At 37.8% G+C, this 26,100-nt stretch overlaps 1 protein-coding gene across 1 annotated transcript in view; it reads left to right on the top strand.

Moving 5' to 3' along the window:
- RASAL2 (RAS protein activator like 2) overlaps positions 1-26,100 on the top strand; it is a 228,774-nt gene that overhangs the window by 82,102 nt on the left and 120,572 nt on the right. The window contains exons 2-3 of the mRNA XM_081324971.1: positions 6,392-6,519; positions 13,008-13,134. Of these exons, the coding sequence (XP_081181097.1) occupies positions 6,392-6,519; positions 13,008-13,134 (255 nt within the window). The remainder of the gene's footprint in view (positions 1-6,391; positions 6,520-13,007; positions 13,135-26,100) is intronic.

Genomic DNA, 26,100 nt, shown 5'->3' with positions numbered 1-26,100 from the left:
TTGTCATGTCCCTTTTAATAAACTTTCCTTTCCCCCATGAAACAGTTTCCCTCTCCCCCCCCCCTTTCTCTCTCTCTCTCATTTTGAAACTAGAGGGAATCCATTCTTAATTTCCTCAGCCACTGTTGTACAATCTCAACAAATTTACTGTTGCTGTTAAACTTTAAATAAAAAGTGTCCCTATTCTCTCTCTCTTTATATCTCTCTCTCCCCCCAGATGACAACATTTATATGTTTTCTAAATCTTGCCTCTGATTAATCCACATTTCTATTAATTCATTCCCAAATGCTGATTGGAGATGCAGTATGGGAGTCCTCTTAGATTCACACCTTTCTTTAGAAGACCATATATTAACTGTGACTAGGGGGGCCTTCGCCCAGGTTCGGCTGGTGCACCAGTTGTGGCCCTATTTAGACCGGGATGCCTTACGTACGGTCACTCATGCACTCGTGACCTCTCGGTTGGACTACTGCAACGCTCTCTACATGGGGCTGCCCTTGAGGACCACCCGGAGGCTCCAACTGGTGCAGAATGCAGCTGCGAGAGTTGTGTTGGGAGTCTTCCGATACTCCCACGTTACACCTTTGCTCCGTGAGCTGCATTGGCTTCCAGTTGTCTTCCGGGTGAGATTCAAGGTGCTGGTAATGACCTTTAAAGCCCTACATGGCATGGGTCCGGAGTACCTTAGGGAGCACCTGCGGCCGGCATCAACTTCCCTCCACCCAGTGCGCTCCCACAGAGAGGGCCTCCTCACCTTTCTGGCTGAGGTTTTTGGGAACTGTAATCCAGTACCACTGGAAGGTTATGAATTCTTTTCTTGGTTTATAACTGCCCCCAAAGGACACTTTATCTCATATAACATCAGATGATTAACATGTCATTGAACAAGTACATCTGATAGTGGTAGAAGCTTATCTATCTGCAAGAATTCCCTTGTGAAGTTGCAGATTTGACTACTACCTGCTGCATGCAGTGTTTGGTTTGTAAACTGAGGCTCTATGCTCTAAAATTGCTATAATTTCAAAACATTTTAAAGTGTATTTCTTGTAATATTGAATATAGATAGATCCTTAACATTCAGACAAAGCATATCTTTTTTCGCACCTTGTTCTTCACTGTGAAATTATTTGATCAATGAGAGTTTGATCGAGTTGAGCCAAGCTTAGTTTAAACCAATCCTTGCAAATAAAATCGACTCATGCTATTTTGGCATAAAAATATAAGCTTGAACAGTTCGGTCTGACAGGGAAGCCTTCTCAGAAGCTAACTTATACTGGCAGAGAAATGGCACATTTCCAGCAGGGTCACTTTATGGAAATGAATCTCCTGTAAAAAGAAGATCCATTGTTCTCAAAGCTATTGGGATCTCTTACTTTTCACAAAAGGTTGGCCTATCCACATGCCATAAACATAGGGAGCCAAGGGGCAGGAGGGTAGATAAAGACTAGATATTCTTTGGGAATATTTTGTTGCCATCTAGCGGAGATGAATATCCTTGTTCCTTACAGATAGTTATAGTATTTCATGTCTCAGTCTCTGAAATAGAGGGAAAGTAGCAAGGGCTCAAAATACATGAACCATAGATTTAGTGATAAATCCATTATTAATTTTTATCAAGGGAGGCAGAAGGGAACTGATATAGTTAAGATACTGTTTAGCTGAGTTTTGTTACCATTAATGTGAAAAAGCTTGTATATTAGTTTTTAATACACTATATTAGTATTGAAGATAAATATAAAGAATATTGCTGCATATGATTATATTTATTACCATTGCTTGTGACCATTTATTTCATTTTGTGAAGAAAAAATAGTTAGCTATAATAAAAAAAATAAAAAATATATATCCAGGTTATGCATTGTAGAATGACATGACATTCTAATATCACAATAGGCATAAAATACTATTTGTAAAACCTTAATTTATTTAAGTCAAAATTTTGAGAATATGTGATTTATTTCAGAAAGAAGAAAAACTTACAGGAATCTCTCCCCCCCCTTCCCGCTCCCACCTAATTTCTTAAAAATCACACAAAATACTTGTTTGGTTTTTAATTTCTGTTTTCTTCTGAAGGCAATAGCTGACACAGTCTGACAAGTAGCTTTTTAAACAGTACCTACCCTCTATTTATTTGATAGTTCCCTTATTTCAGCAAGTATGGTGCCTATAAGTGGCTGCTGAAAATAAAAGCATTTTGGAAGCACAACAGCAAAACAAGTTCTATCTTCCATTGTTTTTTTATTAAAAAGTTTTACAGTACATTTTATTTTTAACAAAACAAAACCCCTCCCAGCACCCTCCCCTCTCCCCAACCCTCCCCAACACCTACCTCCCTCCCCCTCCCCCCTCCCCGACTTCCCAGAGCTAAATACAGGGTATAAAAATACAAACAATCATGATCTACCTTATGCAAACAACAATAAACTATTAAATCTATCGCACTTTAACTCTTATAAAATAACTACAAGCAATATAAATATCACATCAATACTTATTCAAATGCTAAATGAAACTTTTTAGTCCCATATTTATTCTGGATGTAATCAATCCATTTTTTCCACTCCACAATATATCTCTGTTGCATTGGTCTTTCAAGTACGCTGAGATCTTTGCCATTTCCGCCAGATTGGAAACTTTTAAAGTCCATTCTTCTATAGTCGGCAGTTCTTCCTTCTTCCAATATTGCCCTACTAAAAGTCTTGCTGCCGTAATTAAATTCAACATCAACTTAGTGTCCACAACAGTAGTATCAGTAATAATGCCCAGTAGAAACAATTGCGGACAAAACTTTATCCTTTTCTTAAATATCTTTTGCATGTTCCACCAAATTTTAATCCAAAATGCTTTAACCTTTTTACAGGTCCACCATATATGAAAATACGTTGCATCTTCACCACCACACCTCCAACATTTAGGCTGGCAGTTCGGATACATACTTGCTAATTTTTTAGGATCTAAATGCCACCTATAAAACATTTTATAAAAGTTCTCTCTTAAATTTTGAGCTTGTGTAAATTTTACATTTCTCACCCAAATCTTTTCCCAAATTATCTTCCATTGTTGAATACTCGTCATGGGCTTCTTGTTGCTGCTGGTTTCCAAGGCTACCAGAACAGCAAATACAGAACAAGCTTTGATATTCATCCCTAAATTAGACATTTATCACACTTCTGCTTAAGACTATATTAGAGACCCAGAAATTCTTGAACAATTCCCCTCTCCCTCCCTATCACGTTTTTTAGGTCTTGGAGAGTCTCAGAGCTGTGTGATTGAAATTATCTACCCCTAACTGAGATTTGAAGATGGAAGGAGAATTTGTCTCAAATGTCACAAGTTGCCTTTGTGGTATAAAGAAGGTGGCCCAATAGTCCTTGAGTTGAAGCTCACAATTTTTCAGTGAAACACATAAAAGAATAAAAATAGGTAACAAAATGCAAACTATTGCTTCTTTTGCTCAGTAATCCAGTAAGAATTTTCAGGATCCTTTTTAGAAAATATGTATTTGTATTTACATAGCATATTTGCATATCTTATCTTCTCTAGATTGCCTACTTTATGTCAAATTTACAGGGGATTATATTTTTCATGACTGAAAGTGTGTCCTTTCTACTACTACAGCATTTGCATTCTTGCATTTTAATACTACAGATTTGTCTGGTTCATTGACACATAAAAGTGATTATAGGTATTCACTGCACTACATGCCTGAACCCTCTAGTTGTTTGAAGTGGTTTCAGGAAGAATGATATAATTGAAACTGCTTTTTATGTTTCTTTACTCTTGGTTTTCTTTCCTTTTTTTTCTTTGTTCTATCTATTCCTTAAGAAATGTTAAAATGTGAGATGGTTCATATTGAAAAATAGAGTTAAATTTTTAAATGTAATTAATTTCTGAGAAAATCCTAACCAGTAAGAATACCTAGAATTTGGTGGGAGAAACAAATTAAAATAAGGACTGGAAATATTGGGAATATTGGGAAACAATTATATATTTAATTGTTATCTATCAAAACAATAAGAATTGTATTAACTCAATGTTTGCAAAAGAGGATATTTTGGGAAAAGAGGAAATCAACTAAAACCATTATGCAGATTATGGTTTATAGAAATCAATCGTTAATTATCGTTTTACAAATGTATCCCAGACAACACACTGTTCACCAATTATTGTGATTTAAGTTTTTTTTTAAAAATCAATGAAATATATTACAAAAAAAAGAGAGATGGAAAAGGACAAAAAATGATAGGACATCAAGAGCCATAAACAATGAGAATGTTAAAAAGGATAGAACTTTGAGAATGATGAGAAACCAGTGAAAGAATTTAATGCAAGATGAAGTAAACATGTAATACTGTGACCATTTGGAGAGTGATAGTATTATAGGAAGGAAAGACCAGCATGGCTTGTCTCTTTATGCAATTTCTAAAGTTACTGGATACTTGTCCAATAAGGATTTTTCGGGTTTTTTGGTGTTTCAACTTTTCCTTTATGCCTTTCCCTCTTAGCATGGATTCACCACCCCCTAGTGGTGAAGTTTAATTTACAAGTGATGCTACTACAGTGCAGTACTTTTGGTTAAACTCAGTGAAAATGAGAACACTTTGAGTCATATAGAAAACACAGATTTTCCTGTATAGATTTATAAATACATTTGCAGAAATAACAACCATACATTTCCTCCTGTTTGGTATTTCTTTTGCAATCCAAACAAGCCCATATTAGTTGTCTGCTTGATACTTGGTTTTTAAACATTATAAATGAGTCAATTCCGTTCAAAAGGACTCAAGGGAGGTGGGAAACAGTATGTCATAATAATAACAAGTCTAATAATAATCATGATGTTTAATTATATAATATCTTCATTTTATATTTTTATTTTTAGAATCTTAGTAATAATTTCAATCAAAACTTAAAAAAGTTTCTCTTGAAACTTGAAAGAGATAGCATTTGTGATGGTGGTGAATATCTGTAGCTCAGGTGTAGGATGAAGGTGGAAGTTCATTCTCTCCGAGCACGTGGGTTGGTTTCCAAACATTTGATTACCAGACTAGGTAACATTTTCAGCGGAGTTTAGGGGGTGTCAGTGTCGGTGTTTTTCCGCTTATAAGGGCTTCGTGTGGTCTTGTGATGGGGAGGTGAGGATCACATCTGGTGAGGGTCTTGGGATGGGTCTTGTGATTGGGTCACGTGTGGGTCATGTCAGATGAGGGTCTTCTGATGGGTCTTGTGATAGGGAGGTGACATCAGGTGAAGGTCATTGGGAGGTGAAGTGCTGGTTGTGGGGCTTGCATGGGTTGGTTGACAGTCAGGGCTGTCTCTGGATGGCTGTGCAGTTGATTTGAATTCTGAGGGGTTCGTAGGCTGTAGGTCGATGTGTCTGTTGATGGAATTCCTTGTGGAGTGCCAGGCTTGTGCATGGCTAGTGTCGCTGATGATTCTTGTATTGCTCCAATACAAGAATATGCAAAAAGAACCAAGCCTTGCTGGTCTTTCCTTCCTATAATTGCTCCAAGAGATAGTAGTAGATGATTTTTTAGATATGAAATGTAAAACATGCTACAGATAGTCCTCAATTTATGATCACAACTGGAACCAAAATTTCTGTTGCTAAGCAAGATGGTTGTGAGTTGTGCCCGATTGTATGATCTTTTTTGCCACAGTAGTTAAGTGAATCACTGCAGTTGTTAAATGAATCATGCAGTCATTAAGTGAATCCAACTCCCCCCATTGACATTGCTTGTTGGAAGCCAGCTGGGAAGATTGTAAATGACCCCAGGGTGCTGCAGCCATCCTAAGTATATGCCAGTTGCCAAGGACCCGAATTGTGATCATGTGAATGTGAGGATGCTGTGAGAGGCTAAGTGTGAAGACTGGTTAAAAGTCACTTTTTAAATACCATTGTAATTTTGAATAGTCACTACAAAACGAATGGTTGAAAGTTGAGGACCACCCGTGTTCCAATAGAGAAGATCACGGAACACACAATTCAGTTGGTTTAGACCAGGTGTTCTCAAACTCTTCAGCTCACTGAGCCCTTCATGAAGTTACAGAAAGAGTTAAATGTGATTTAGACTGCTTTCTGTGCATCTCCTTAGGTTAAATTTCACATTCAATCCATATTTCTTGGCATAGATACTGTATAGTATTGTTAAAGCCGGTTAGACTAACAAAGTGTGATAATTTGAGTAGGATTGCCTGGGGAGGTGGGTTGTTTATTGGATTGCTTTTACAAATTTGGTAAGCAAGTCCTACTATAAGATGCAGTCCTGACTATGCCCCAGAGGAAATAAACATGCATAGGTTTGCTCTGTTAATCTGCTAAATCTGTATTTAGCAGCTGAGTGGGTAGCTGACATGTTCTAATCATACTATTTTTATTTTTTTTTACAGATGTGAAAGGACCTGCAACTCATAGACTCTCTTGTGGTCAGTCCCCCGATTCAGAGACTATAATATGGGAGACAAAGTACTGTATTCTGACCAACAGCCAGCTTGTGTTGCTGAACAAGGAAAAGGAGGTAAGAGAGAATTTGTTTCTTCTGACTAGTATTGACCCCAGCAACATTTGAACAGATTCAAGTTCGTTTGTTTAAAGTATGTATATTTCATTCATTACCCTGAAAGGTTTCCAGTCTTCATCTGCTTCTTTAATTCTACCTGCCACCCTACCCCACCCCACCCACCCAGCTATGAAGATAGAAATCTCACCGATTGCATGGGGCTTCTGGATGAAATTCTAGGTGCTTATCACCTGTAAAGTCCTTCATAGGGCCTGGCTACTTGAGGGACACCTATTTTCCATATCATTTACCCATCTGGTGAATTCAGTTACAGTGGGCATACCCTGGGTCAGACATGTCAAACACAAGGCCTGGGGGCCGGATGCGGCCCACGAAGTGGTTTCATGTGGCCCGTGAAGCCATCCTGGAAAGAGTGAGGGAACAGCCTCCACTGCCTTGGCCCTGGCCCAGAGACCCTCCTCCTGCCAGAGACCCTCAGATCTGTCCCACTCCTGCCCAGGCCCCCATAGGCACCCTTGATGCAAACGATGTAGAGCTGGCCATGCCCATCCAGTAGGCCATACGCACTCTAGCCACACCCACCCAGTAGGCCATGCCCACCCTGGCCATATCCACCCGCCCCCCTGAGGGCAATTGCAATGCTGATGCGGCCCTCAATGAAATTGAGCTTGACACCCCTGCCCTGGGACCTGTCGAATGAAGAAAGTCATCGAGGACCTAGGAACCATATATTTTGGGGAGAATTCCTGCCCTCTGGAATAATATCTCCCCAAAGAGAGGTAGAGGTATACAGGTAGTCCTCGACCTATGACCATAATTTATTTCTGTTGCCAGGTGAGACAATTATTAAGGGAGATAGTTGTTTTGTAACTTTTTACGACCATTATTGCCACAATCATAAAGTGAATCACTGCAGTTGTTAAGTTAGTAACTTGTTTGTTAAGTGAATCTGGTTTCCCCATTGACTTTGCTTGTCAGAAAGTCATAAAGGGGGAATCATATGACTCTGGGACACTGCAACTGTCACAAGTACATGCCAATTGCCAAGCATCCGAATTTTGATCATGTGTTATACTATTACAAAGTTAAACTTCCCACCCCAATATGATGCAATCCACTATGTTTCTTAATAGAATAGTTTGGTGGGCTTTGTAACAGTACACCCAACCTCTCAATCTGCCTGGTAGAAATGACCTTGGTTCCCACGGGACACAAAATTGTTTAGACTAGCAGAAAACTTCCACTTCCCCCCTCCCATTCTCATGGCAACCTAGAATGAGCAAGATGGCTTCAGCCAGGTTTGTTGTAGAGTTGACACATAGTTTATGTTGTAAATATTTTTTTTCATGTTTTGACTCAAATAGTATGGAAGAAAATAAGACGAGAAAGATTGAGAGTATCCAGGGTGCAGTTAAAAAAAGGATGTACTGTAGGTATTGTCATTCTGTAGTTTTTTTTTCTTATTAGACAGTAATAGACTTTAGCCTAACGAGACATGAACAGTATGCTGCCCATTTGAGCTGCTGAATTGAATGACACACATTTAACTTCAAAAACCTTTTGAAGTTCTTAGGAAAAAAGAGATTTTTGCCATGCCTTTGTTCTTTTTTAGTAGTCTAGGCAGCTGACTGGAAATGTAGAAAACTGCATTAGTATTTTGTTAAAGCTGGAAAGATGTGTGTCCTTTTACAATTTATGCAGTTCTAAAGGACATTTCACTCAGCAAAAATAATATATTTTATCAAAGCCAGTTCTAAGCTGTTTCAAACAGAAATTTAACAGATGTAGGTTTGGCTCACCAACCATTGATGTGAAAGGTATATGTAGCCATAATGTCTGTGGAATCCTGTCCCAAACCATAGGTAACAAGCAGTTAATTTTGCCCCAAAACAGGGGCCATAATCTGATCTGGGTACCATTTTGGATAATTGTGTATTGTGCTAGACTAGAGGCAAGAACTGTAGGCCAGAGAGATAACATGGTCAGGTTTCGAGGAAGCAGCTAGTGGGATGAAAAATGAGTTCAGGAGTCAGCATAGTAGGTTAGTTTTCTTTGGGAACAAGTTATTGAGACTGAAGTAAAGATCTAAGGTTTTATGGAAAGAGCAGCCACAATGGACTCTTTTAGCATCTGGATAAAATTTCTGTATAATACCAATTAGTCTATGTTTTCTTACCACTACTGTTACACTTCTTGGCAAGCTAGGCTTAAAATACTTGAACAAGCAACTAAGAATGCAGGAACTTTGATAGTTTATTGTAGAAAAGCTGAGAACCCACAAATATCTTCAAGTCCCCAAATCCTGATGAAATACATTCTAGAATATGGAAGAAACTGGCTGACGACCATTTGGATCCTCTCTTAGTAAACTTTGAAAAATCCTGGAGCTTCTGGGGGGTGACAGAAAGTTGGAGAAGAGCAAATATGGTCCCTCACTTCAAAAAGGAAAGAAAAAAGAAGCACCAAATAATTATCAAGCACTAGTGAGCTTCAATACCCAGAAAGACATTGAAGCAAATGATAAAACAGGCTATTTGTAAAAGTAGCTTGAAGACAATTCTATGATTGCTAAGCATCAGCATGACTTTGTCAAAAAATAGGTCACACAAGACAAGCCTTGTCTCCTTCAACAAAGTAACTACTTTATTGAATAAGGAGAATGCTATTCAGCAGAGTGTCTGCCAAGTTCCACATAAATTGTCATTGACAAGTTATTAAAATGTGGGTAGGCTGGCACTACAGTAAGGTAGCTCCATAACTGGCTGGGTAGCCACGTTTAGAGTGTCAACATCGATGGCTCTAGATTAGTTGGAGAGCAGTGATCAGCATGTTCCTTGGAGATCTTTCTTGGGGCTAACATTAACATTTTTATTAATGGGCTGGATAATAATATTGATTGGCTGGTTATAAGATTTGCAGATGAAAAAGATTGGGAGGACTTTGCCAGTACATAGGATAAAGAACGAGATAGCAAGGGAATTTGAATAAAGTTGGGGAGGAAAGCTTCCAATCTCTTGGTCTTCCCCAAAGGGATCAAAAGCTGGCTGTGTAGCCTTTGCTTGTGGGATACAAGGGCCCACACAGCCACATGGGGCTGGTTGGTCCCACGAGAACTCCCCCTCCCAAGCATTCATTAACAACTCCTAGTCTCCCAATCTTGGAACTCTTCATTTTTGTGGTTTTATAATGTAGTTTTATGTTAAAAAATTTTAATCCTAAATTATTCAGTTTTCAATATTTTATTATGTTGATTAAATTGTATAACACCCAAACCCTCTTTGTGAAGGAGATTGGTTTGGAAGAACCCATTATATAATAACTTGGTAACTGAGCATGATACTGAAAACTAAAAACCAACTGAACATGATACCTTGTTGTAACAGAGACATTAATTATCAAACCTATCAATACCAATGAATACTATTTATTACTACTAATAATAAAGCCACAAAATCCTAACATCAGCAAGCCAGAACTAGGAACTGTTGGGAATCAGGCTGCTCAAGCAGTAGACAAGCACACAAAGCTTCATTTGTACATGTGCAGAATCTAGGTTGTGCCTGCGAAACTATCCCCTACCCACCCACTGCAGCCACCACTGCCAGTCCGTGGAGTCAGAAAGGTTGGGGACTGCTGCTCTAGGTAGGAGGCCCAAATACCCTCCATTTTTGTTTTGGCAATGAACAGATTTATATCTGGTTGTTTTTGTCTATTGCACAAGAACTAACTTCTAAAGTTCTTGGCAGCAGCCAAGATTCAAAGGAAGTATCAGCTTAAGAGTCATAATGCACTTTTCAAGCAAAACCAGGTAATTGGCAGAACTCAGCATTGACTCAAAGGCTGTACTGGTAGTTCTCATTTAGTGCCTGTATAATTTAGTGACCATTTGCAGTTAATAACTTTACAACCAGTTCCCACATTTATGATCTTTGCAAGTAGGTAAAGCAAAGGAAAGCTGAAGTAACAACATAAGAATGGTTGTGGTTTTACTTAATAATTACTTTGCTTAATGACTGAGCTGCTGATCCCAATTATAGGCACTAAGTGATGACTACCTGTCTGTGTGTGTGTGTGTGTGTGTGTGTGTATTTGTGTGTATGTATATATGTGTGTATATATATATATATATATATATATATATATATATATATATATATATATATATATAAAATAATATTTTCATGCTTCTTTTTAAAAATTGTAGCCAACCTCTGCTTTATTAATCATAATAAACACAGATTGATAGATCGATTGTAAAGTTTTCTATAAACTTTCTCTTCACACTTAAACTGTACCTTCATGCTTTTAGACACCAGTAAGAGAGATGTGAAGCATTTTGGATTTCAAGGGAGAAGGATACTTTAGAGCAGGGGTTCTCAATCCCTGGTCCATGGACCAGTACCGGGCCACGGCATGCCAGAACTGGTCTACACAAACAAGCAAAGCCCCATCCGCGGGATGCAGGCAACACACAAAACCACACACCCTTCGGTCCGTGGAAAAACCTTTCTCCACGGAACCGGTCCCTGGTACCCAGAAGGTTGGGGACCTCTACTTTAGAGTATATGTTGGTGTTCATGTAGCATCTATCAACAGCTATTTAAACCAGACAATCTTTTTGACACTCATAATTTGGCATTATTAGTGTTTGCCATGGATAGTGTAGCACTAAAAGTCTTTGAACCACTATACATATTTGTTGGAAGGTTGATTTCAATGTTCCTGGCATCTGAATTTGCCCTTGGAGGGCAAATATAGCCTACCCCTTTTGAATCAGAAAATTGAGAACAGTAGAGATCTGCTTTCTTCCCAACTGCTCTTCTTGCCAACCATGCTTCACTCCAGGAAATTACTTCTCGCACATTTTTTTATATAAAGTGTGAATCAGAATGCCAGCAGTACTCTCTTCCCAGATAAAGATTTGCAGTCTGTCCCTCTATTTTCTTAATCAGGATTAGGCAAGCGGATTTGCACCTGTGCAAGAGGATTTCCCTTCCTTGTCTCCTCATCACCATAGAGCAATTTTGGAGAACACACGGGGGGAGGGATCAAGAGTCTCTTCTACTGGTATTACACAGATGGCATTGAATATTCTGAAGCCAAGGGACCCAGTTGCTCAGTCACTCCAGTTACGGCCACCACCAAACTGCTTTTTTGGAAGGGAAGAGTACAAATCTGCTTGCCTAATTCTGATTTAAAGCACAGGGGGACTGCAAATCTTTATCTGGGAAGAGAGCAGTCCTGTCATTCTGATTCACACTTTCTATTAAAAAAAATAACTTTATGCTGTAATCAATTATAACAAGTCTGATTAGAGTTGAAACATTTTAAAGTTACTAGAGAACTATTGGCAAGTGGTGAGACAATTATTCATCAGTTGTAAGCTAGTTTGAGCTCATGGTTTGCTACTTATTTATTTAGAAATGGATGCATTTCTGCAGAAATGATTTGGAAAAATCTTTACATTGCTAAAATGTCTTGCTGGATTTTTCATTCTTTTGATGTGAGAAATAAACAAACTGCAAATTATTTAATCATTAACCTTCATGAATGCTATAAATTGCACAAACCTGTCTCTTTGAACATATACTGAGAACAAGCATATCTAAAATCATAAGTTAAAATGCCAACACTGTCAAAATTTTGTCCAACTGAAAACAGACATCTTAGCTAAAAGTCCAAAATGAAGCAAATAATTAAAGCTCTTGAGTAAAATTTCTACACAAGGTTGTCATAACTTCCTCATCAGCAATTCTTGGACATCTTGAAAACAGAGGTTTTCTAGTATTTCATGCAGCAATATCGTAATTTCAGGCCACTATTTCTGGATCATGACTTTGAAAATCCTTATCTAAACTCGTTTTACAAAAGCTCTTCCTACTGTAATTCAGTTTCTGTGCTTCTTAATAATTTGCTCTTTTTGTCAGTATATTATATATGCAACTCATTTGACAGCTCAACTGCCTGAAGGATGAAAATCTGATATCTTGCTTTCTGTACCACATAGTTGACCAAGTAAACTTGAACCATATTTCATATATCAGAAGGCAGTCGTGGAAGCTAAACAAACAAAAATGAATTCAGAATTCAGTGTCTAAAATTGATCATATCAAGATATCAACACAAACTCACTATACAGGACACAATGTTGATAGTGGTTGAGCATACAGGATTGTTGCTTTTACCTCAACCACAATTATTATCCCCACTGATTATATCACACTGTACATTTTTTAAAAATAATACAGTTGAAAGAACATATAATTTAGAAAAGGGACCCCCAGATATTATTCACTGCATGTCCAAGGTCTTAGGTACCTTTCTGGGCATACAAAGTTAAATCTTGGCTCAGACATCGATGAAATATCTGCAATGTGCATTAGTAGTAAAGACTTTTGAACCAGAAAAGGTAAATTATCCTTCCAATATTCTTTAATATTGAGAGCTGAAAATTGTATCATTCCTGTATTCTTTTTCATGTACAGGTAGCAGTCGAAGGAGGACAAGAGCAGCCTGCAGAGCCCACCAAAGGGCGTTGTCTGCGACGTACTGTGAGTGTTCCTTCAGAGGGTCAGTTTCCTGACTATCCACCAGAGGGAGCGACTAAGCTTGGTAATTATATAAGGAAACTTAGTGTTCTACGCCAATATTTCCCGTTCAAGAAACCACATCCTGCTGTACTGTAATAATCTTGTCTGAACTAAAAGCCTTTTAGGAATGTTCCAGGAAAGGCCATATAGCAGTGTCATTCTGAATTGATACTGAACTGTTTATTTGCTTTGTGGATTTACCTGAATTAGTTATGTTCCTGTTACATTTCAAGTTGGAAGCTGATAGACTACAAAGACTACGTTTGAAGTTTACAGCCTCGGGTTCATAGCCATTTATCTTGGCCTTTGGGAATAAGTGCAGAGTCTTTTTATGTTGGTTTAGAATGTCTCCTGCTACTTGTTGGAGTTGCTTAGTTAAGACTTTAATTTTCCTACAGTGTCGGAGCCCTTAGTTTCTGCAAGGACTAAACTATCATACAGTATAAGAAATTTGTAATTTTTACTATTTGGTATCCCTGTTCTGTTTGATATAACAGCAGTTCATATAACTGTTGTTTAAATAAGCACCTGGTGTAAAGGAAAAGGGGAGAGGTAAAAATTAAGAAGCCCTGGATTACAAGAGTGGATTTCCCTCCCAGCATCCTGGTGTCACAGTACATAAAAAATAGTGCCTTTGGCATTTTGATAGACAGCTGATAGGATAGACTAAGTCATGAGTGGTTTTCTTTTTTCATTAATTCACAAATCTGACATCTTTATTAGGTATATATGGATAAGGAAATATTTTTACAGCAGTGCAGACGGTTTCCCCTGCTATAATTGCCCAAGAGATACAAACAGAGAAAAGTTGGGCGAGAGACTTGTTCCTCCTCTTCTTACTCCTTCTTATCTTTCTTTGCCTAGTTTATGCAGAATTAGCCGGGGAGGAATTCTTAATGATGGGTTATGAGCATGACCATTCAACGCATCTAAACAATATATTAAAGACCTGGAAGCCTGACAGGACGCTACTACCCAAGAACATTTTTCTGAGAAGTCAAACCCCTTTTTACAAACCAGTAAGATACTTACACTACATAAAGGTTCCAAATTGCGAAGAGCACTAACTTTAGCATGCTTCAGCACTTTCCCTCCATAGTTTTGCAGTACCCATATAAAAAAGTCCCTTGAAAGCTAAGGCTGTGCCCCTTTGGACAAAGATCTGTTGAAACGACAACTCATGTCTTGCTATACTTCACCTTCTACAAAGATTCAATGTTTTACCAGGTAAACCAGCCAGAAAATTGTGATCCTTTTTATGTACAGTTATTGTTATCAGATCAGTATTGATTCAGGCTCCTTGAACGTAGCAAAATTTTGTTCCAATGCCTGTAAAATTAGGCAGACCCGTCCATTTATGAACCCACCACCAGTTGTAATATTTTATCTTGTTTCGATTTTACTTTTTTATTAATGTGTTTCTGTTTGAAATTCTGGTCAGTGACCATAACAAAAATTCTATTCTACTAGTGTGAGGTTGAATCCTGGAAATTTATGGTAAAAGTCATGAGAAAAATAAATATCCCTTGTTATTACCATTTTTTGGTATCCAAAATTACTTTATTTCACATCCTTCAAGGTTACAAAGGAAAGTTCACTTCGCACACAACCATGATATTAAATTGTATGTCACAGACTTCCTGAAAAATAAGCCAGACTATATCAAGATATAAATGCCCTGGTGTCCCTGCTGTGTCAAATTTAGTCTTTAGCAGCTGGTCACCTAGATAAAGCCTCTAATTAATTTCTTGGAACTTATTAGATGCAGATATACAAATGCTCCCTCTTGCACATCACCCTACCTGTTCATCCAGGGATAATGCAGTATTGACTCATTTGCCCTACTTCGTTGGGATGGCATCGTGGAATGACTAGTTGGAATGACTAGAATGTTGAAAGAGCACTCTGCTGTCTTGATGGCCAATGTGCTACTGAAGGGAAGAATGCATAAGGGGCAATCACAAATGAGTGGAAGGGAATTTGTATCTTAGCCATTAGCATTTTGTGGTTAGAGTCATCATGGGAGGATTTGTGAAATGTTTACCAAACAGTATAGTTTACTCATTTCTGTTTATTGTCAAGAAAGCATTGTAGGCAATGTGATCTTGATTTTTAAAGGAAAATAAAAGTTACGAAATGCATAGAAATATAACTTATCAGGTGAAATGTATTACTACGTTCACCTGGCAATCTTGAAATGAAGAGAAGATATGCAGATGTTTTGTTAACAAATTATGCCAGAGGTTTACCATGAGCTAATTCTGTGATTACTGCCAATATTTTAGCCCTAAATTCAAATGGTAATTCCTCTTTGCCCATATATATAGATGGAAAGATGGAAAGGGCAGAATAAGTACTTAGAAAAAAATAATGAAGGAAGGCTGAAATAATGTCTCTGAGTCACACTGTTTTTCTATTAGTTTCCCATTAACTCATTAGTTTTGGTTAGTTTAGGATTAGTTGTTTGGGTGAATTTCATAATTTGAAGGTCATGCTTTGCAGCAAGTAAAATGGCATTCTCTCTCTCTTAAAAATTAGAAGGAAAATTGATGTCATGCTGAAGAGCATTGGATGTGACTGAAGCAAAAAGAAAAAAAAGAAAAACAGATGGCACAAAGCAGCATGTGCTACCAGCAACGCTGGCAACAGCTGTACCCAAAATAGCTTTGGAATGACCACCAAGTGCTAGAAGGCACAGGAGAAGAGAGAAAATAGCTAAGACAGCAGTTGTGGTGTAGAGCTATCCCTCCCTTCAATGTACAGACATGCAGATGATATCTGGCTACTTTTAATTAGCAAACATTTTATTCAGTGAAAAATAGTAACTGAAGGTTGATGTTGATTTTCCATTATATGCCCTACCTTGTGTATTGTAGTGCTTTGGCCATTTGATTTGTACTTTGGAGGGCTGGGTTCAAACCCCTTGATGGCATTGAACTTTAAGATTAACATAAGTCATGAAAGTGAGTATACAATAGCATCAGTTATTAGATGCAGTAGTGAAAACATACTGATATGGCTGTTGCAAGCCTTCATCGCTTCAGATTCTGTTATCAGGTTATGAGCTCAAATGTTTTTACTAGGATGAAAGACCCTCCTTGGATATCACAGGAAAATATCCAGTCACAAGAATATTGAAAATCTGTTCCTGATAAAAGTGAGAATAAATTCAATAAATTTGTTAAAATAAATTAATAAATTTAATTTAATAAAATAATAAAATAAATTTATTAAAAGAGCAACTCTGGTCATATTTCTAAAAATTTGATCATGTTATATAAAAATGTGTCAACTTCAGTAACTACCCCCTACTATGATTTTATGTAATGTCTCAACTGGGAAAGCTATCTATTGGCAAACAGTTTGCCTTTGATCATTGACGGGTCATTATTACACATTGTTATAAAGGGGGGTCTCAGTGTTCATCACCTTGTGCAACTGCTTCTCAGTACTTTAATTACATTTCCAGCTGCAAAGAGACAGGATCTAGACTTCTGGCTGACGGTTCACTAATGTGTGTATCTACATCTGAGTCTTTGAAATATTCTATTTGATTATAGGATACATTTTATTTTATTTTTATTTGCTTTTTGTTCACTGAAGGAAGTCATCCTCAGAATCTTTCTTGAGATGAACTGTTTTAATCATTATCCTGTATGCTTTTCTAAAAAAAATACTTTCTATTTCAATGGTTTTCATATTAAAACTATAACAGGCAGTTTTCTTGTAATCAATGTGGAAAATGTTCTTTGGGGGTTCTTCCAAGTAGCTCATTGGTTCTCTTTTGGGAAAAAAAAACCAAGAAGCTACATGTAAAACTCCTTTAGCTATTCTGCTTCTGTATTTCCATTATTACCTCATTTGTTCATCTATAACAGACATGTCAAACTCGTGACGTCATGTGACATCGCGCAATGTATCGGGACTGTTTACCCATTGCCGGCAATGAGGTGGGTGCAGCTTCTGCGAGACGCACCGGCACTTTGACATCCCTGATCTATAATAAGTTTTTTTCATTAAATTAATTAAAATATATAAATAAGAAGTAGCCTGCTTTATCAAATTATGAGGCTTGGGGGGGGGGACAGGAATCCTCAGATTCATTTATTAAAAATGCACTTCAGAGGATGGCAACTGATAGGGCAAATCTCTGTCTAATCAAAGTTTCATTTCCCAGGAAAAAGATCTGACACCATAGCAAGCCTGTAATTAGCAGCAGCACAGCTTTCTGTTCCTTTGCTCTAATTGGGAAGAAGACAAAATACTATTTTAGATTCCCTTGTGTTTGGAAAGCTCTAATTGTTGCAAATGAAGGAAAGCTGGCCTAAAATGAGGTGTAGGGAACAGAAATTAATGACCATACTCTCTTGAAGGAGTTCTGCCTTTTCATTATCTTATAGGCTAGAATTCAAGCTTGGTTCATTAGGGACTATCAATTCTACCTAACAGCAAGAAGGATGAGAACAGGGAGAGCATCCTACGCTGAACATTCTACCCCACTGGGCTATTCCACATGGATGCATGCTCATTTTTCCATTTAACTTTAGATTATACATACCTCAGATAATTGGCACCATGATCTGATATTGCTAAAGGTTTCTGCTGATCACAGTATGATCTGCTCCTCCTCCTCCTATGTGTTGCTACTGCTTCTTCACCATTTTTGTTGTCGTCTTTGCCTCCAGGGAACATTTAATTTTTCTTAGCAAAGGCAGCATTATACAACTACTTTATGTTAAACAAAAGCACTAAGTAATAGAAGTATAAAGATTTCACATACAGGGGAGTTTTTACAAATGACTCAACAATCATAAAGATTGTTCTGTCCAAATAAGAGTCTTTCATGCAGATAAAAATAAATGTCATGTTTTTAGGAAGTAGGTTGACATCTGATTTTTACTCTCTTTCAGCCCAAAGCAGAGGACTTCTCACTAGGTCTGTGCAATACCTCAGGTCTGATTCAGAGGACGGTGTTAGAGATCAGTGGAAAGTGGAAAGAGGGGTACATAACTAAGGCAGGATATCAGCAAATAGCCCGAGTCTGCAAAGATGAAGTCAGGAAAGCGAAGGTTCAAAATGAACTTACTAAGGCTTGCCACAAAAGTAAAAAAACTCCTCAAAAGCTTCTTTCAACATGTGAAAAACAATAAAATAGTCAAGGAAACAATTAGTCCATTGAGAAAGTGACAAGAAGATGACAAGCAATAGGGAGAAAGCAGAAATGCTTAACTCTGTCTTTACACAAAAGGAAAAAACAGTCCAACCTATCAAAACAGAACTGTGAAATATTAAGAATTAGATTAGGAATACAAGTTAAAATAGGCAAGAAAATGATAAGTGAGCACCTGTCAGCCCTAGAGGAGTTTAAATTACCAGGATCAGGTGGATTATACCCCAAGGTTCTGAAGGGACTGGCAGATGTGATCTCTGAACCACTGAACTAACTCTATCTTTGAAAGATTCTGGAGCACTGTGAAACTACCAGAGGACTGGAACGTAGCTGATGTAGTTCCCATGTTCAAAGAAGAAAAAAATAGATCCAGGAAACTGCAGACCTATCAATACCTGGGAAGATTCTGGAAAAGATAATCAAGCAATGAATTAACAAACACCTAGAGGCAAACATGGGTTTGTCAAAAACAAACCATGCCAGACAAATCTTATTGCATTTTTTGACAAACTGACAAAATTAGTGGACCAGTGGAATGCTGTGGATATAATTTACTTGGACTTCAGTAAGACATTTGATAAAATAGACCACAACCTACTACTTGATAAGATAGAAAAATGTGGCTTAGACAGCATCACCACCAGACAGATTCATAACTGGCTGACCAACCATACTCATTGTGTAGTCCTCAATGGAACTGCATCTACATAGAGGGAAGTATATAGTAGGGTATTCCAAGGCTCTTATTTAGGCCCAGTACTCTTCAATATCTTCATCAATGATTTGGATGAGGGGATAGATGGGGAATTCATCAAATTTGCAGATGACACCAAGCTGGCAGGAATAGCCAATACTTCAGAAAATAGGCTTAAAATACAGAAGGATCTTGACAGATTTGAACATCGGGCCCTATCTAACAAAATAAAATTCAATGGCGGAAAAAATAAGGTTCTACATTTAAGCAAGAAAAACCAAATGCACAGGTACAGTATAGGTAGTACCTCGCTCAATAGTAGTATCTGTGAGAGGGATCTTGGAGTCCCAGTGGACAATCACTTAAATATGAGCCAGCAGTGTGCTGCAGCTGCCAAAAAAGCCAACACAGTGCTAGGCTGCATTAACAGAGGGATAGAATCAAGATCATGTGAAGTGTTTTAATACCACTTTATAATGCCTTGGTAAGACCACACTTGGAATACTACATCCAGTTTTGGTCACCACAATGTAAAAAAAGATGTTCAGACTCTAGAAAGAGTGCAGAAAAGAGCAACAAAGATGATTAGGGGACTGGAGGCTAAAACATATTAAGAACAGTTGCTGGAATTGGGTATGTTTAGTTTAATGAAAAGAAGGACTAGGGGTGACATGATAGCAGTGTTCCAATATCTCAGGGATTGCCACAAAGAAGAGGGAGTCAAGCTATTCTCCAAAGCACCTGAGGGTGGGACAAGAAGCAATGGATGTAAACTAATCATGGAAAGAAGCAACCTAGAACTAAGAAGAAATGTCCTGACAGTTAGAACAATTAACCAATGGAACAACCTGCCTCCAAAAGCTGTGAATGCTCCAATGCTGGAAGTTTGAAGAAGAGATTCAACAACCATTTGTCTGAAAGGTATAGGGTTTCCTGCCTGAGTAGGGGGTTGGACTAGAAGACCTCCAAGATCCCTTCCAACTCTGTTATTCTGTTCTGTTCTGTTCTGTTCTACTCTACTCTACTCTACTCTACATCTCGATAAAGAGTTTCACTAGACTGAGTCTCAAGCTGAGCCACAGGACTTACCTGAAGTGAGTGGACCAGTGAAAGAGACATAGACTGAACCAAGTTAGGCGTGATCCTGAGACCTGCCATATGCTATAAATTAGAAAGGGAAGAGCAAAGAAAGTCAAGCTGTATACTTGAAAGAAAAAGTATTTTATATTCTTCCTTTAAAGAGAATATATATAGCTCAGGGTTGAGCTATGGAGTCCTTAGTGTTCTTTGAGCTTAATAGTTTGCTTGCAGACATGAAGAAGCCATCAATAGACATACACAGATGAACCATATTTATACAGCATTCAAAAGAGACAGTAAAGAAAGCTAAGAAGGAGACAAAAAATCAGAAACCATCAACTCTAGAAACCAGCTAAGCAAGGATTAACATCAGACAACAATATAACAAAAAAACAGTTCCCTAATCAAAGAACTAAAAAGGAGGAGGAAACCACACTCCCACCAATACTGACAGGGAAAGCTATTGTCAATGCTGCTAACATCAGATGTTCTTGCTTTGACAACAGATGGAAATGCAGCCACTTTTCTCTATTGCTTTTATAGTTAGTTGATGCTGGGAGGAGGAATGTGGATGAAAGTCCAGCTAGTCATAACAATAGTAACTCAGCCGTGGGAACCCAAGGTCATTGGGTCCAGAGTTGATAGAGTTTTGGTGGACTGGAGAGCTGGGGAGAAAGCCCATGCTTCAAGCTGATTGGGGGAATGTGATTTATGACTGTTTATTGGAGGAGGGAATTGTGCTTTGTTATTTTGTATCCAGGGGAGGGGAATTTAGTTTTTGGTTTCAACTATGTAGTGCCGATACTTTGTTTCTCGAATAAAAGATTCTTTAAGGTAAACAATACTTCGAAGTTCTTTTGACGAGTTTCATCTGTCGGAACCATGACAGCTATTGCATATAAACAGGCAGCAAATCCCACATTTACTACCACTGATAATGTTACCTTGTCAGATAATGAAATTTCTTCAGTCAAACAGTCAAACTACTGCTAAGCTTGTAAGCCGCCCTGAGTCTTCGGAGAAGGGCGGGATATAAATGGAGTAAAAAAACAAAACTCAGAGAGCACCAAGGACTCCACACGTTCTTCCTTTTTAGGAAAAAAAGGAAGCACTGCTCTAATTCCAAAGTAAATGCACTTTACTTATGAGCAAAATCTTTTAATTTCTAATCAATTTAGCCATGTTAAGCTAATAAGTTAGGAAGGGCAAGATTCTTGATTACATTGAATTAGGAACAGTAAGATTCTCAATGCCTTCTGATGTTTTGTGTAATATGTGCCACGTGATTTACTAGAAATTAGAAGTAAAAATTATACAAAATATTCCCTGTGGCATCAGTATCAAGTGTCCTTGAGAAAGATACATATCCAGTGCAACCTAAGATTAGAGACTGGATAGTTGAAGACTGAGGTAACAGTTAATAGATATTGGCTTATCCTGAAAGGACTGATACATTTGCCCTGTCTGACTAAACTTAATCGTCACAATCTCAGGTAGCTTTGGAGAAAGTCTCATCACAGGGTCTTTCTCTGAATTTTCTACATCTTTTAGAATTTAAGCAGACTAAAAAAATTGAAAGAGAAAGATATTCAGACATTATATATAAAAATGAAAGTGGGCTGACCTCAGAGCACATCAAATATCCAGCAGAACATATGGAGTGTGTCCAGCTATTTCATTACATTCCTCATTTTGCCCTTTTATGAAATATTCTTCTTTAAGGCCAGGTTTAACATCTCTCAGCAGTTTTATATGGAAGATTTAGTAACACCCCTATAGCTTGCCGAGCCTTTCCCTGCAGCTCCAATATTTCATATGTTGCTATATTGTTCCTTTTCAAATTACAGCTGAAGAAAACTCATCTGTTCTTCATTATTATATGTCCCAGCTCAGTTAGATGAAAGTTATAGAAACTTTTTTTTAATCAGTGAAGAAAACTTTCATTGCATATAATGGTTTAAAGTTTTGCATGGCTTTTGTTAATATCTGCAAGGATATGACGTTAGGTTCTGTTAAATAATATGCATTCTGTAGACAATTTTACATCATTAGTGTTTAAATATCATTTTATTTTTATATTTTTCTTGAGTTCTGATATTTAAACTGATTGGTTGGTTGGTTGGTTGGTTGGTTGGTTAGATGCAGGAAGGCTTACACAGATGTATCTATATAGTCACCAGGATTTGACTGAAGGAAATTTTATCTTTACTTGTGCTTTACAAACCTAAAAGCTGGAGCAAGTTTAGAATCCTTTCAACATAAGGTAGAAGTTTGTTCCAGCCTCATTAGAAGACAGATAATCAATTTGCCTTAAAGATGTTCTTTTTTTTTTACTAGAGAAAAAGAATAGTTCATAGCAAAAAGAAGAAAAAAATGGAAAAGGAAGAATAAAATTTTTCAACCATTCAGTTGGGAGATCACTTAATCATCTCATTCATGATAAGCACCTCCAAGTCTCATACAGATTTTTTTCCCCACCTCCACCCCCAAAGACACTGAGATGCCGAAGCTTGTGTGGGCTAGCAGTGCTTCATACCCAGGAGGTTCCAGGTTTTGTTCTACGAGAAGGCCCTGCTTCTGACTCAAGGCTGATTCTTATTGACACATGGGGCACTTTTACATCTGTATCATTGCCAGTGAGGGAAAAACCCAGGAAATGGAACTTATTTGTATTTCTCCTCCTCCCTTGTCAGGTGTTTCTGAAATATATAGCATTGACTGGAGGCTTTTCCAAATCCTTGCGTGGTTCAGGTTAGGACAGGTTTGTAGTAGTCACTTGATCTTCTGAGTAAATATTTACAAAAACCGCCTACTTTCGGTTCCAGGATGACATTATTTTATGTGCTTAACAACCATTCCAGGAGGAGGTGCCAAGGGGATTGAGAAACAAGTGGATGGAATAGGGCTTTTACACCTTGGAATGGGCAATATGAAATTACAGTCACATTATAGTGATAGAATCTTGAAAGCCTGGCTGTGTTCCCTTTCCCTCCTTCTTATGCCCCAGTGAAGAAGGATGAGGCCAATCTGATCTTTTCTCTGGACTTAACACATGCTTTTATTTCTACAGCTGTTTCTGTGTACTTTATCCAAGATCATCACTTTGGCTCATTATACTACCTTCATAGTAGCTTTCTTTTCCCTGTTGGAGTTATGGGAATGAATGCCAGATTTACTCACTCCCCCCCTTTTTTTGCATCTCCTCTAGATCATTAAATGCTTCCTGCGGTACAGAGGTAGAAATACTAGGCAGTTCTGTCCTTTCTTCCTGCTGTTGTCTGGGTCAGCTCCCTCAGTTGCCATAAGGGAGCTGGCAGATCCTGCAGCCTACAGATTGATAGAGCTGGGGACTCTCCCTGGCTGCATGCCAGCTAGTTCCAGAGAGGCCATACTGCTATGAAGTACCTAATATTTTTTTTATTCTGAGACCCACAGTCACTTTGTAAGGTGGCAGATCGTGGGGATGATGGGGTTTTCCTGGGAATTTTAGATGAACATGCAAAATATGGATATTTATCTAATTGTAGATGGTCCTTCCCTTAGGTCTTGGATTCAGAATAGCCTCTGCTTCACAAAAGCTGAGTTTTACTGGCAAGGGTAGAAGTCATTCCTAAAGGCAAATGAACATTTCCTTTTTGCTTTGAAAAAGAAAAAAAATAAAGTACACATTTCATTCATTTTTTGAGGAACTCTACTACCAACTACCTTTCTTTCAACAAATCAGATGAACAATATGCAGTAGTGAGGCACACATTCTCTTTAGCAACCTAACCTTATCTCATAGATTGTACTGAGGTTGTCACAGAATAACTGAAGCAGAATAAATCTACAATGCTAACATTCCTCATTTATCCAATTCCAAGGATCTTTGCTGCAAAAGTGCTATATCCTTCATAGAAATGCTAGCTTATTGACCTACTCAATACAACAAACAACTAGTAACTGTCCAAGCACTGAAAAGACATGTGAAAAATATTATGATAAAATACTTGAAATTCTTTAGAAAAATCTGACTGATTATTCTGCTAAGCTTGTAAGCCGCCCTGAGTCTTCGGAGAAGGGCGGGATATAAATGGAATTTAAAAATAAAATAAAAAAATTATTATTAACCATGCTAACAGTGATAAGGTTAATACACTTCCTAAATATTCCTATAAATTATTGCAGTAGTCTTATCAGCACCACTTACCAACATTATGCCAAGGAAATGACACTGTATTTTATCCACATAAATGGGAGAGTAACTTTAAAAAATATTATGTCTGTGGTTTTGCTAATTTTAGAATACTATATGCTGTAAAATGAAAGGACTGTTTTTCATAAGAAAGTATGATCAGTGTCACTGGTCTGCATCTCTAGGAAGCTACCAAGCCCCACCACTGTTGGTTTTTTTTTAAAACTAGGCAACACTTGGCTCTTTTCAACCTTCCTTTTGGCATAGTGTCACTCTGAATTTCCATTGAACATTAAAAATGAAGCCGGCCTCCAATGCTTGGCATTGTTTAGAGCGCTGTTACCACATACTGTAACTCTCAAGCCAGACTGCCAGGGCCCTTCAGCAAAAGGGAGTCCTCAGATGCCCCTTTTTGCCTTTATATCCAACCCCCCCCACACACACACCTTGCAATAGCCCTATAATGCTAGATTTTGAATTTACGGTAGGTAGAATTTAGTTTCATAGAATCTATTTTCTGTAAAATATCAAGTTAGGTAAAATGGCTGTTAATTTAGAACAGCAATGCTAGAGTCTTTCAAATCCTCAACATGAGTAGCAGGATATCTCCCTTGGAACATGTAATATGACTACACCAAGTTTGATGATCTCAGTCTGTGAGATAGCGGGAGCAATTACTGGCATTTGTAGCTGGCCATTAGCTGTTGGAGTGCTGTTTAAATGCCAGGCCCAGCCAATTAAGCTTGGTGACTGATAGCAGAGCCTAGAGTGCTTGTGAGACCGAGGTAAAGTGAATCTGTCAACTACAGCAGTAACAGTGCCAGGTTTTTCCTTCCTAGCATTTAGGAAAGATGGAATGAATTTTAGCTGCAGCATTTTCCTGCTCTTAAGAAACGTGTGTATACAATGCCTGTGGCAGCAAATTCACCAGATGGCCTCAGACATATCATTTCCGACATGAAGAAAAGGCAAGATAAGAATATGCTAAATGGACATTTTCCATAACATCAGATTCTGCTCTAGTTGGAGTAGTAGATATTTTATTCTCATTTGATATAATAAATGAGAAAGAATAAGTACTGTACTCTAGAACCTAAATGTAAGTGTAATAGAATAACAGAAGCCCAGTAACCGTTCACTGTAAAATTGTCATACAGTAATGTAGTTGGTGCTTTTATTTAATTGCACTTGCAACTAAGAAGACCCTGAAATTGACTGACTGAGCAGATGTGATGGTTTGAAATGTTCAGGAGGTTAAAAACTAATGGAGTTTATAATGACAATAGTCCTGATGATGGTTGAGAAAATTCCTTTAAGAAATACAAGTAAAGGGTCAAAGAGTCCAGAATTAAGCAAAAACCTGAAAAGCAAACTATAAGAAAAGATGAGAGAAATAGTTTAAGAGGGTAAGGAGAAAGAAATGAGATAAATCCTAGTCATAGACAAATGCTTTTTGGAAGCTCACATTGTGGTCCACAAGTCCACAATTACAGGTTCTGCAGAAATTGTGCAAAACATTCAGAGTGATCTGAACCTGGACCAATGTTATTTTTATTAATAATGGAAACTGAGCTTATTTTTTACTGAAATCAGGTTGTCCAGCAAACAAAGAAGGTCCTGTCCTACATTATTTTCCTAATGTGTAGGTGGTTTTGGCATTGGTGCTGGAGTTGAATTAAAATATGGTTTTGTTCTGTTATATGGTTAGCCTGGAAGCACATATACATCATTTTAAAGGGGCAAAACTCCAAATATTAAAATGTTTTATAAGTGTGTAATGAGCTGTAAAATCAGAAAGGATATCAACTGGTCTGTTGAGACCACTTGTAATATTGAGATGGACCACAGAACAACAACAAAAAAAAACTGG

The sequence above is a fragment of the Vipera berus genome (genome assembly GCF_964194415.1).
Source record: "Vipera berus genome assembly, chromosome: 3".
Taxonomy (NCBI): Eukaryota; Metazoa; Chordata; class Lepidosauria; order Squamata; family Viperidae; genus Vipera; species Vipera berus.
The sequence above is the reverse complement of the archived record's forward strand: the minus strand, read 5'-3'. Positions and strand labels throughout refer to the sequence as shown.